This window comes from Amphibalanus amphitrite, unplaced genomic scaffold (genome assembly GCF_019059575.1).
Source record: "Amphibalanus amphitrite isolate SeventyFive unplaced genomic scaffold, NRLGWU_Aamphi_draft 000176F_arrow, whole genome shotgun sequence".
NCBI lineage: Eukaryota > Metazoa > Arthropoda > Thecostraca > Balanomorpha > Balanidae > Amphibalanus > Amphibalanus amphitrite.
The window spans coordinates 174,772-188,191 of NW_024881671.1; the positions used below are offsets into that span (position 1 = coordinate 174,772).

The 13,420-nt window shown below is 47.8% G+C and overlaps 1 protein-coding gene across 4 annotated transcripts in view; it reads left to right on the forward strand.

Moving 5' to 3' along the window:
• The window catches only part of LOC122383919 (unconventional myosin-Ia-like), a 58,566-nt gene that overhangs the window by 42,797 nt on the left and 2,349 nt on the right, over positions 1-13,420 (forward strand). For 2 of the 4 annotated variants that reach the window (XM_043370791.1, XM_043370793.1), the window contains 9 exons: positions 110-299; positions 516-732; positions 2,001-2,150; positions 3,310-3,528; positions 3,702-3,808; positions 4,168-4,306; positions 5,940-6,092; positions 12,696-12,892; positions 13,132-13,290. In XM_043370791.1, coding sequence (XP_043226726.1) covers positions 110-299; positions 516-732; positions 2,001-2,150; positions 3,310-3,528; positions 3,702-3,808; positions 4,168-4,306; positions 5,940-6,092; positions 12,696-12,892; positions 13,132-13,255 — 1,496 coding nt within the window. In that variant the 3' untranslated portion in view covers positions 13,256-13,290. Of the gene's footprint in view, positions 1-109; positions 300-515; positions 733-2,000; positions 2,151-3,309; positions 3,529-3,701; positions 3,809-4,167; positions 4,307-5,460; positions 5,597-5,939; positions 6,093-12,695; positions 12,893-13,131; positions 13,291-13,420 lie in introns of all 4 variants that reach the window. The other 2 variants (XM_043370792.1, XM_043370794.1) reach the window with 1 other exon arrangement.

Sequence of the window (13,420 nt, forward strand, 5' to 3'; positions counted from 1 at the left end):
GACGCAGCTCTCACAGTGCACACACAAACCCATAAAAAAACGGTCGGTGTCTATCCGCTACCAGATCGCTTTCAGCTAGCCAGTTTGACATTTATCTTCCCTATCCCAGGCAATCCGAAGCGCGTCACGCTCCGCCGGGGCACCTCCGCCAGCGCCCAGTTCAAGATCTCGCTCGGAGCCCTGATGAAGAGCCTGGCGGCCAAGCAGGCCCACTACGTGCGCTGTGTCAAACCCAACGACACCAAGGTGGCCAATGAGTTCGACTCTGAGCTGGTGCGACATCAGGTCCGCTATCTCAAGTAAGTTCAGTTTAACTCTGGATGGTTACATGACGACAAGTCTCTGATTTTGTATATCAATGCTGAGTTTCTGTGTCATCTAGCTTTCAAGAACTGTCACTAAGCGACGGCATTCCTTATTTTATATTTTGTGTACTGATCTCTTCAGAAACGTTCTCATTTCGCGAAGAAATATACCACCCTGACAACCTAGCTGACTCTCACCCGATGTTTCAGCCTGCTGGAGACGGCTCGCGTCAAGCGGGTAGGGTTCGCGTTTCGCCAGTCGTACGAGTCGTTTCTGGCTCGCTACAAGATGCTCTCGCTGCACACGTGGCCGTCGTGGTGCGGTCTGGCCGCCGAGGGCGTCACCTATCTGCTGCGCGACCTGCCCATCTCCATGGCCGAGTACGCCTTCGGGCGGACCAAGCTGTTCATCCGGAGTCCGGAGACGGTGAGCGGCGCCGCGCTGTGGCGACGGGGAGAATCTGTGGGTTTGAAGCGGGTCCAAACACTGCCCTCCGGTGTCCATGCATGCCCGTGTACTTTGTAAAGTGTTACAGTGTCGTCATCGAGATTTTGGAAAGTGATTCAACACTACTGAGAGCGTCAAAATATAGGTTTAACCCTCGCCCGTATAGGGGGGGGGGTCGAACGGACCCCCCCATGGTTTTTCGCGAATAACTCGCGTAAAAAGCGGCCGATCGCAACGAAACTTTCAGTACCCTCGCGTTTATCAATTTTACACCTACCCTGAAATTTCATGACCCTGACCCCAATGACCTTTGACCTGTGACCTACTTTTCGAGACCATGTTTGGCCGGAATCGCGATTCGGCGTATGTCGGCTCGCATTAGCCGCGCGTTTGCAGTCTTTTCGTGGTTTCAAGCGTTCAAACATGTGATATGATGTTGCCCCCATGCATTAGGGTGGGTGTCGAGATCACCTGAAGGTCAGGTCAGGTCATTGACCTTTGGTGACCTCGGTTCACTTTTTCGAGTTTTACATGTTTCTAGGCTAGTTTTTGGAGCTGAATTCGAATTTAGCAACCATATGAACATTTACGAAGTAGATTTGGTGCCTTCATAACATGTTACGAAGCTGTCAGAGGCGGTTGACACCTACTAGGAATACCCGGCAGCACCCCTACTGGTTGACCTGACCTGACCTGACCCGACCTGGACTAAATGCATAAAAACATCATCTGTGATCAAAACTAACATGATATTAGTGATCAGCGCCCCGAAAAACCCCATAGCAGCCACACTTTACGACGTTCTAACAGGTTTCGATTTTCCCGACTTTTGGGTCATTGACCTGACCTGCAAGGTCAACCAATGACCTAGGACCTTAAAATTAGGTATCATCGGCTTCCTCTCGTCACGGGGAACACGCTCGTCTTTTCTGCGAAGCTCTAGCTCGATCAGGGGCGAAACAGCAAGGGGGGTCCAACGGACCCCCCCCCCTTATACGTTCGCGGCTGGAAAAACACCAATACGGGCGAGGGTTAACCAAAACCCGTACAGTACTCACAAAATGTGCAGATTATGTGCAGGGAATATTCCTTATTTACATAGTTGTTTACTTCGTTCAGAAATAGGCAAACGTCTTATGTTTATAGACAAGATAAAGTAGTTTTCAACTGTTCACTAGTTCATCTATTCATGTAGAATTGGTGACATTGAGTTCAGTCTCATTGACGTTCGTTCTCTCTGCCGGCAGGTGTATGAGCTGGAGGAGTACCGCCGGGATCGGCTGGAAGAGCTGGCCACCCTCATTCAGAAGACGTGGCGCGGCTGGCGGCAACACCGACTCTTCGAGGCCATGCGCAAGTCGCAGATCATCATCGCGTCCAACTGGAGAACGTGGAAGGTAGGTGAACGGGAGACACGGTGTATATACTTCCGAACAGCAGTACTCTGCAAACTCTGGTTGAGATATGATCTGCCTTGAGAGACAAATGTGCTTGAACTGAGCAATGGAATGAGCCGCACCAGCCGCTGTTTCAATAATCTGACAAATTATGCTATATGAATACATGGGGGCAATGGATGAAAATTAAATTTGAAATGTTCCAGCGAAATCCAGCCTCTTCCATCGGCGCTTCCCCTCGTAATGTTTACGTCTCAGTCGGGATTTACAATGCATGCGTTGCGTCGGCGGTATGCATCTGTATTTGTCCCATCACTTGGCGTTGACATTCCCATTTCAGCAAGCTCGTATTATGCAAGAGCACGTTGAGGCTCAGGGAGAGGAGAACGCTGCAGTACGATCCGTCATCAGCCACTGGAACATAGGGCGCCTGGTTGGTGGCAGAACTTGGTCAACCTCCGTGCCCTCACAGCAGTGTTTTTGTTCTTAGAAGTCAGCGTTAAATACTTTTTTGTCTTCAGAACCGAGCGTCGTAGTTTATATACAGATCCCATATATCATCTGCCTAGCGCGATATCATCAGCCAGTGGCACAGCGCACTATTATCTACCCATTGACTTCGACACATCCGGTAGCATTCAGCACAATCAATTGTTGCTATGGAGCACTGCCCAGCAAACCAATCCAAGCAGCACAAGCTGCATTAATGGGAGCTCAAAGCTGCACGCTCAAACACCTGCAGCTAAGCGTAGCTGAGAAGCTCCCGTTGATTAGTGTTCATTCAGTCTTTGAGACGAATATAACTGTCTTCATCTGTAATTCAGTCAACAATTCGAAACAACAGTCTACAGGTCAGTTTCAAGTAAACTGTAGCGTCGTATGTGCGTATGGATACCACTCACTAGCCATCGACTGTTGTTTTTTACCGGAAGGTTTGGATCGATGTGACTGAACTAGAACGTCGTTCCCTATCATTATTGGTCGATACGTGTCGATATGTGTGTGTCGGCCGCAGTGTACCGTCGACTATCCTTCATAAAGCTGTTTTCTGTGCCCTACGCAGTGATTGGTGTTTCTATTTCAAACGTCTGCTGTTATTGGGTCGGTAGTCTCCATTATCATGTCTGCACTCTAACCCTCCGCCGGGTGTGTCCGCCAGGCCAAGGAGGAGCTGCGTGCCATGAAGCAGCGCCGTCGCACGGAGTGGGCCGCCCGGCTGGTGCAGCGCGCCTACCGCGGCTGGAAGCGGCGCCGGTTCCTGCTCCGGCTGGCGCACCACCTGCCCTCCGAGAGCCCACTGTGCCGGGAGTGGCCGCGGGCACCACCGCCCTGTCAGCACGCCAGCGCGCTACTCTACAAACTCTACCACAAGTGGCGGGTGAGCTGGCTTCCATCCTGCTCCTCTTTTGTCGGTGTGTAATTATACGGGTTTGATTTGAGGTGTTAGCAAATACTGGCAGTGATTGGAAGACGGAGAACGATATACGGGGGTTGACACCGTTTAATCCATTACAATCCTCCTGTTTATTTATATTTTTGGCTTACTTCCAGTGTCACAAGTACCGGATGCGCTTCGATCAGACGTCGAGGAACCGGATGAGGGAAAAGGTCACATCTAGCATCATTTTCAAGGGACGGAAGGCGTCCTACCCAAAAAGGTAAGAAAAAGTGACACGAGTCCATTTCGCGCTGCACACACTGAATTCGACATGGGACTATAAGGGGCTATGGGACTAGGGATATATATATATATATATATATATATATATATATATATATATATATATATATATATATATATATATAGGTGACATGTATCATCATCATTGATTGGTTACATTATGTATGCCCATTTTTGCATGTTGCCGCACACATGCGGATTGCAACAAGCTCAATTACAAAATGCTAATATATAGATAGTTTCGTATATATGCAAAGTGAATAAAAGAAAAGAAAAAATTACAATAAGATCTACTTGCAATAAATATATTGTGTTGCAACATTGTTTGTGCGGTAGCCTGAACAAACACTTCCGGGGCGACTATGTGAAGCTGAGGAAAAACATGTTCTGGAAGAAGTATGTGAACCTCAACTGGGATGACAGACACGTTGTGTTCGCTGCTGTGGTGAACAAGGTTAACCGCAGCAACGGTCAGGTCCGTAAATGACAGGCGACAGCCGACGCATGGTGTTTGTGTGATTTATTTTGGGGGGACGGCTTTCAGTGTGCGATTGCAGAACTGAAAGTGGACGGCAAACCTTTACTAACTGTATCGACTAACACCTTTTGTAACCCCCACCTACATTATCAGTCAGTTTCACCATTTTTTAAGCAAGTCGGGATAAAAAGCTTAGCTAAGTCCTCCTATGTTAAACGTTTTTTTTAAATAAATTTAGTCCGAACCTTTTGATAGGAAGGATTCACAAGGACAGAGCCACCGCTAAGGGAAGCTTGTTGCGGTGACCCTGCCCTCTACCCTCCGATCGCGCAATTCCGGTTCTATGGCAGAATTTAGAGGCCAAAGTTTAACGTGCGCACATAGCCGCGCACGGCCGACACCGACTTCGCCTGGCTACGGCCTGCCACCAACCGCAACCATACCTGTCAGGAGGTCCATAAATGTCAAGCGCCCGTCGCGCTTCGAACCCGGACTGTTGTAACCGGGAACGCGTGCTCTCACCACGCGGAGTCCAACGCTCTACCAACTGAGCTACGGGACCGGCGATACGGGACGTTATCCAGCAACTTTAAGCTATGCCTTTTTGCCATACGTTCATGACGACTACTGGGTTGGAATGAGAGCTGTGTTGTCATTTGGAGGTTACCAGTAAATTGCAGCGAGGCTTATTACGGTCTGATATGTTGTTACATTAAGGAGACTGTTTTAGAGACGTAGTCTGGATTTCGGACACATTAGATGATAATACAAGGTATTTTTCATTGCACTCATTGTTAATTATTTCTTTATGGCCGAAAAAAAAACATTCGGTATCCAAACTATTTGTTCCTGATCACTGCACATGTGCCTGATATAATGTCTGGCGCTTATTCGCAGACATGATGATCAGACAATAAGAATGCATGTGTTTGGTTTGTGCCCACCCCTCCCGCTCCCCCAGTTTCTGCACTTGCGCTGGGCTATGTTTTACAGTTTAGTTGGAAAAGGCGCTTTTTGGTGGTGGTAATGACCAAGTGTGCCTCATGTGCGTTTGTGTGCCGATTTCGTGGACAACTAACGCGCATGGTGTGACGGAAACTCAGTGTGGTGTGGGATGTGAACTAACGCTTCTGGGGCATGCAAATTTCCAGTATCGGTCATCCTTTTCTGGGCGACTACGTCCGACTTCGGCAGAACAGTCAGTGGAAGAAAATGTCGGCGCAAAGCAACGATCAATATGTTGTGTTCGCCGACATCATTAACAAAATTGCTCGATCAAGTGGAAAGGTACGGGCTAGATTTACTTTTTACTCATTCCGTTAACATTTTGTGGTAATTTCCGATTTATTCAGCAGCAAACTTACAGTCAAATTATGCATACAAACTAATCTCGGCAGTAGCATTGTCGTGAATGCGATGTTTGTATATCATCAAATATTGCATCGGTCACTGCATAATAGTTCATCGTTGTTATGCAAGGGAGCACATTAAAGTGAAAACAATCTGACATGATCCAATTAAAACGAAAAATATAAGCATCGCAGCGACCTTTCCATTCTTGCAGCGGTAACCCCATCAGCCCCATCAGCCCCTTTGGGAACCCCCGGTGCTGACGCTGCCCCGCCGACAGTTCGTGCCCGTGCTGTTCGTGCTGAGCACCAGCTCAATGCTGATCCTGGATCAGCGCACCATGCAGATCAAGTACCGCATTCCGGCGCCGGAGATCTACCGGATCTCGCTGAGTCCTTTCCTGGACGACATCGCTGTCTTCCACGTGCGAGCGGTGAGTCGACTCTCTAGATTGTATGTATAGACCGGCATCAGAGCATTGCTTTTTGCTTTGCACTCACACCATACGAGAGCAGAGTAAATGCATGTTATGAATCCAGCACAATGCCAAGCGCAATATACATCAGCTCATAACACGTTAGACATTTTTACTTGCTCGTCTATCCTTAGTAACTGTGAATACATGTGCTGTCCTCCAGGGACGTAGCCAAGGGGGGGGGCGGAGGGGGCGCCCGCCCCTCCCTTGGGGTTTTCAGGAGGCCCCCCCCCGAAAGGATTCAGGCCAACGTGGGCCGAAGGCCCACGTTGGCCTGAATCCTTTCGGCCTGAATCCAACGTGGGCCGAAGGCCCACGTTGGCCAAAATCACGTCGGAGGCGAACGAAATTCACGCACACTCAAAACTTTTTTACTACCTCCTGGAGAGTTCATTTTCATCAAACCCGCAAGATAATAGTATATTGAAAGGGTAACTCGCTGCTACCATTATGTGCATAGTAACGGTACGTGGTTAATATGAACTTATTCGCCAGCGAAGAGTATTATTACCATGTAAATATCAATATTACTCTCGCGATCCAACACATCACGAAAACTCTTTCCTCCTGGGTATCGTGACTCGGGTACAGATAGTCGTTTCATGCGTGGATCTTGTTTACCCTCGAGAAGATGATATTTGAAATGGAAACAATCAGCCAATCAGAAACGAGATCGGCCGTTTGCGGTTTGAAGGCCGCGCGCATCTGTCAGTTTTCGGCCGTTGGTCTCCGAGAGCGGATGTGAGCAGTGTCGGTGCCGCGCGGCGTGGCCGTTGGTGATTGTGCTTGTGTGTTGTTCATCGCCTATAGAGCCTCTGTGGACATTTTATTGTAAGTACCGATGTGCTAAGAGCATTGCGTGCCGTTGAGTGGTGCTAATTTGACCTGGTTAACAGGACCCCGTGCACGGCCACGTGGCCTAGTGTTGTGAGTACGTACATTAATTTTGTTGTGATGCTACAAGTTTATGCATTTTGTTGGTGACTTTGAAAAAGCCTTGCGCTGTAGTGATCCAGTCTCATTATCTCACGCAGACGGGCGACCACCCAGGAACGCCGTCGCTCACTTCAAATATTGTGCGCTCTGCCTAATCCAATATGAGGGCGCTGAATGTCTTGTATTCATATTCAAATTGCATTCAAGTTGTATCGTGGTGTTTATTTACCGCTTGTGCATTGCTGAACGCTTTGTATACATTTGTATGAATAAGTGAAGAGTCTCACAATGTTCATGGTTGGTGTGCCCCTCGTATTGTTTGTACGGAAGCCAAATATACCTACATTGTTGCTCTTGAAACATTTTTTTTTTAATTGGTGAGCTCCGGTTAACGAAGAAGCTTCTGAAGGAAGCGTCTGTGGGTCTGTTACCATCCTCTGGGGGTTTACACTAAAGGAAAGAGTAAACATTACCATGTGACAAAGGGTAGGCCATAAGAATATACTCTCTGTAGGAGGGTAAAGCACAGAGTAGATGATGCGTTACTCCCTAAAAAAGGGTTCCGTTAAAGATTTACCCTTTCAAAGAGTGTAACCCAAAAAATGTTACACTCTAGACAAGAGTAAATCAAAAGAGTTTACCATTCAGAAGATGGTGAAAAACGTCTGTGTGTCATGTTACCCCTCCCTGGCGAGTTTACTCTTCATGAAAGAGTAAAATCTACCATCTGGAAGGTGGTAAAAAACGTCTGTGTGTCAAGCTACCATGCTATGGCGGGTTTACCCTTCAGGAAATGGTAAAAAAGTTTTCAGTGCAGGAATCTAAAAAATGGCGTCAGAACAATCAGGGCCCTCTGACCAGCCTGACAAGTGACAGCTAGGGCCCTTCTCATCTCCTGTGAATAACCACTAGTGTCTGTGTCTGACCGCCAGGGCCCCTCTGACTCCTCAGTAGAGAGGAGGCCCTCTGTGGGTAGGAGGCCCTGTGTAGAGAGGAGGCCCCCTTAGAGAGGAGACCCCCTGTAGAGAGGAGGCCCTCTGCAAAAAGGAGGCCCTCTGTAAAAAGAGGCCCTCTGTAAAAAGGAGGCCCTCCGTAGAGAGCAGGCCCTCTGTTAAGAGGAAACCGTCTGAAATCAGAAGGCCCTTTGAAGAGAGGAGGCCCTCTGTAGAGAGGAGATTGTCTGAAGAGAGGAGGCCCTCTGTAGAGGAAGACTCCCTCAGTAGAAAGGAGGTCCTCTGTAGGTAGGAGGCCGTCTGTAGAGTGAAGGCCCTCTGAAGAGAGGAGGCCCTTTGCACACTGAAAACTTTTTTACCATTTCCTGAAGGGTAAACCCGCCATAGCATGGTAGCTTGACACACAGACGTTTTTTACCACCTTCCAGATGGTAAATTTTACTCTTTCATGAAGAGTAAACTCGCCAGGGAGGGGTAACATGACACACAGACGTTTTTTACCATCGTCTGAATGGTAAACTCTTTTGATTTACTCTTGTCTAGAGTGTAACATTTTTTGGGTTACACTCTTTGAAATGGTAAATCTTTAACGGAACCCTTTTTTAGGGAGTAACGCATCATCTACTCTGTGCTTTACCCTCCTACAGAGAGTATATTCTTATGGCCTACCCTTTGTCTCATGGTAATGTTTACTCTTTCCTTTAGTGTAAACCCCCCAGAGGATGGTAACAGACCCACAGACGCTTCCTTCAGAAGCTTCACGAAGCTTCTGTTAACCGGAGCTCACCAACCAAAAAAAAAAATGCTTCAAGAGCAACAATGTAGGTATATTTGGCTTCCGTACAAACAATACGAGGGGCACACCAACCATGAACATTGTGAGACTCTTCACTTATTCATACAAATTTATACAAAGCGTTCAGCAATACACAAGCGGTAAATAAACACCACGATACAACTTGAATGCAATTTGAATATGAATACAAGACATTCAGCGCCCTCATATTGGATTAGGCAGAGCGCACAATATTTGAAGTGAGCGACGGCGTTCCTGGGTGGTCGCCCGTCTGCGTGGGATAATGAGACTGGATCACAACAGTGCAAGGCTTTTTCAAAGTCACCAACAAAATGCATAAACTTGTAGCATCACAACAAAATTAATGTACGTACTCACTAGGCCACGTGGCCGTGCACGGGGTCCTGTTAACCAGGTCAAATTAGCACCACTCAACGGCACGCAATGCTCTAGCACATCGGTACTTACAATAAAATGTCCACAGAGGCTCTATAGGCGATGAACAACACACAAGCACAATCACCAACGGCCACGCCGCGCGGCACCGACACTGCTCACATCCGCTCTCGGAGACCAACGGCCGAAAACTGACAGATGCGCGCGGCCTTCAAACCGCAAACGGCCGATCTCGTTTCTGATTGGCTGATTGTTTCCATTTCAAATATCATCTTCACGAGGGTAAACAAATCCACGCATGAAACGACTATCTGTACCCGAGTCACGATACCCAGGAGGAAAGAGTTTTCGTGATGTTCTGGATCGCGAGAGTAATATTGATATTTACATGGTAATAATACTCTTCGCTGGCGAATAAGTTCATATTAACCGCGTACCGTTACTATGCACATAATGGTAGCAGCGAGTTACCCTTTCAATATACTATTATCTTGCGGGTTTGATGAAAATGAACTCTCCAGGAGGTAGTAAAAAGTTTTGAGTGCAGAGATGAGGTCCTCTGTATAGAGGAGGTCCTGTGTGGAGACGAGATTCTGAAGAGAGGAGGCCCTACATAGATAGGAAGCCCTCTGTAGAGAGGAGGTCCCTGTAGAGACTAGAGAGGAGGCCCTCTGTAGAGAGGATGCCCTCTGTAAAGGAGGCCCTCTGGAGAGAAAGACACCCTCAGCAGAGATGAGGCCCTCTGAAGATAAGAGGCAATCTGTAGAGAGTAAGCCCTCTGTAGATAAGAGGCCCTCTGTGGGCAGGAGGCCCCCGGTAGTCAAAGACAGCGTCGTATATTAAGTACAAGAGTGGAGGCCCACTGTAAGCAAATTACCTTCCGGCTTCTGTTCCCTGCTACTCTCTATAGAGAGTTCTCAGTTCTCACTATAACTGAGAACTCAGGAAACTGTACAGAATAGACTCCCAACCGCGTCGCCGCCCACTGTAGGAAGGGACAGGGGAGGAGGTCCTCTGTAAACAGAAGGCCCTATCCTATGTAGACAAATTATTTGTATAAATGCGCTCAGAGAAATCATGCCGGGTGCCGTCAACGGTTTTGCCGTCAACGGTTTTACCTGCAGTGGCCGCAAAAACTGCCAAAATAGCCGATATTTTCGGAAACCAGTTTTCGGCAATAACTTTCGTCTCAAAATTTGCATGAACTTCCCTTTACCAGCATCGTGTTCCTCTCGTTAAGACGTGTGGAATGAACTATCAATTGACCTTGAAAGGTCAACTTGAAAATTTGGCCTCAGGTCAAGGTCATGACCTGACCGATAAGGGCTAAGTTCCATATCAGTCCATCCGTATCGTCGAGCCAAACACAACTAAGGTGTATTCATCGTTCTAGCATGCCTCTATCAAAAGTTATTCGCGAAAAAGTCAGATACCATTGGTGACCTGAGATGACCTCAGGGTTATAAAAAGGGGTCACGGGTGCCATTTTCATGTTCAGTGTGTCAAAGATAGTATACTAGTAATTCAGTGTGTTAGAGTGTTTATAATGACTTCCGTCTAAAAAGGCGACTTTCAATTTAAGTTCGCAAAATTGACCTGACCTTATGTCATCGATATCAAAATTCAAAGACATACATTTTTTGCATTTTGTCGCTCTTGTGCATTTGCATCTCTGAAAGTTTCAAAGCGTTTGGTCACTCCGTGTAGCTTTGGCAGACATTGAAACTTATGTAGCGAGGTCATTTGACCTGACCTGGTGACCTGACTTTAAGTGACCAGGGTCTGAAATTTTCACAACATATGTAGAAATGATGTAGGATAAAGTGTGGCGCGCCGCCGTTTTTGAGATATTCACGGTAAACTGCAGGGGCTGTTTAACACCCCCCCCCCCCCCGGCAGGGCGCGGGTTAATGCATGAACACAGCAGCCAATTTCTGTAATATATAGTTACCTGTGGCTGTGTTGGTATTTTTACGATGCATGAAATAACCCAAACCATTTATCAGACCGTGGTGATATTCCCATAGCCATGATTCGCACAACTCATAATAATTCATTTGACCGGGAAATTAATATATACCTATCCATCGATTTGTTTGTTTCATCTACGGCGTAAATGAAGCAAACCACCTGGACCTAGGAAAATTTACTAACGAAACCATGTTTTACTTACAGCAAGTAAACGTGGCATCATTCACACAGAAAGAATTGATAACCGTATAGTTTCAATCTTGCAGACGTCAGTCAGGTCAGAATCGTGACAAGCCTATTGGAAAATATAATGAACGGTGTCCTGCTTCGAGTAAAAGAGTCAAAATCACCCAATTCTTTCTGAATTACGTCAGATTAGCTGATCTGTAAGCACCCAGGTGGCATTTACTGACAGGGGCACCGGTAAGGATCATCTGAGGTGAGGTGAGGTCATCAACAGTTTTTAGCCAATAAATCACGACATGATGGGGCTAAATAGTTGTTAGTGTACCAAACCGTTCGCCTGGTCATGACGCGCCGATTGGTACCCAGCGTGACCTTCCTAGGTCAGATTTTGAAGTTGACCTATCTATGTAGGTCGTTATAAACCATATTATTTGTGATGACCTCTGGCGACCTCAATATTGACCTGACCCAAAAAAGTTGTTTACAAAAGTTGTAAGTCGTTCAACGAACTATCAAACGCCGTTGCCGTTTGTCGCTAGTCGCTACGATTCGTGCTTTTCGAGTTATGACGAGGGCCAAAAAGGCCCCCGCCCGATTCAGAGTCTTTCAGAGCCCGCCCGGAATACGGTTAAGCGCTTGAACGATATATGATAATACACCAAGTGTTACTCTTGCCGTCATCCAGTATCCACCCATTCCTCGCAGATCCTCCCCCTCCTGCTGCGGTCCGGCCGCCGCCGCCGCCGCCGGCGGCGCCCAAGTTTTTTTTGCCAATGCCACTCGGAGACTTGGGATATGCGTGCCTATGTTTCTTACCGCTGCAGCGGTTAGAATAAAGAAACATACCAGTGCGCTGGCCATATGAAAGCTGAACAAAAGTCTGCATTATATTGTATATGTAATTATGTAGGCATGAGACCCTCTGTAGAAAGGAGGCCCCTTTAGGGAGGAGGCCCTCTGTAGAAAGGAGGCCCCCGGGATTCCTCCGCCCCTCCCTTGGCCAAATCCTAGCTACGTGCCTGCTGTCCTCATGTCGCATGTCTAGTTTCGATTACCGCTAAAAGCTATGTCTTTACCCCGGCGCAGAGCTGCCAGGTTTGTGTGAGCGAAGCGGCAGCCGCCTGGTGTATGTTCCGCAGCGCTCATATGTAATGCGGCACAGTCTACCTACCACGTGGCGCCCAATACGGCTACAAGCCGGGCTCCGTCAGCTTCATTAGACGATTGAACCTACACGTTAGATCCGTTCGTCAACCGGTAGCTGAATGACAAACAGCACACAGCGACGTCCCTTCTCTGACCTTAATCCGTCACGCGCGGCAGCATTCGCCGACACGCGAAACCACTGTCGAGGAGCCCAACCTTCCGGGCTGTCTGATGGGAGGCGGCGACAGCGGTAGCAAGCACCGCAAGGGCGACCTCGTCTTCCAAACCGGCCACGTGATCGAAATCGTCACCAAACTATTTCTGGTGATCCAGAATGCCACGGGGAAGCCGCCGGACATCAACATCGACACAGAGTGAGTCGGGTGGCTGGATCGACGGGACAGTGGAGGGCAGGGTAGCGTGCGTTGATTTTTCCGATACCCGTCATTATTAGGACGTGCGTGTTCACTGTTTGGTGTTTGCTGCCCGACCCTGTAACCTTTTATTTATGCGCGGCTCATAACCATTAGCGGTCGCTGAGTTCGAAACAACTCTACTCTATTCCTGAACACGCTATTTAACGTGTTCAACATGCCATCTGTTTTGTCGACAGGTTCGAGGCGAACTTTGGCCAGAGCGATGTGGTGTTCTCGTTCAAGGCATCTGGCCACCCTGACATGCCTCCCGGTCAGATCCGCATCATTCGGAGGGCCAACAAGATGGAAGTGATCTTATGAGGACACGCCTCAGAACGATAGTGTTTCTTGTTGAGGTACGTGCACGTGCGATCCTTTTGAGTTTCCTAAAAGAAGCATAGTTCCCAACTGGTTATTTTTCTTTCCTTTCCAACGCTTTGTGAACCTGCATTTTCATTTGAAGTGTTTTTATTTCGGTTCAAGCAT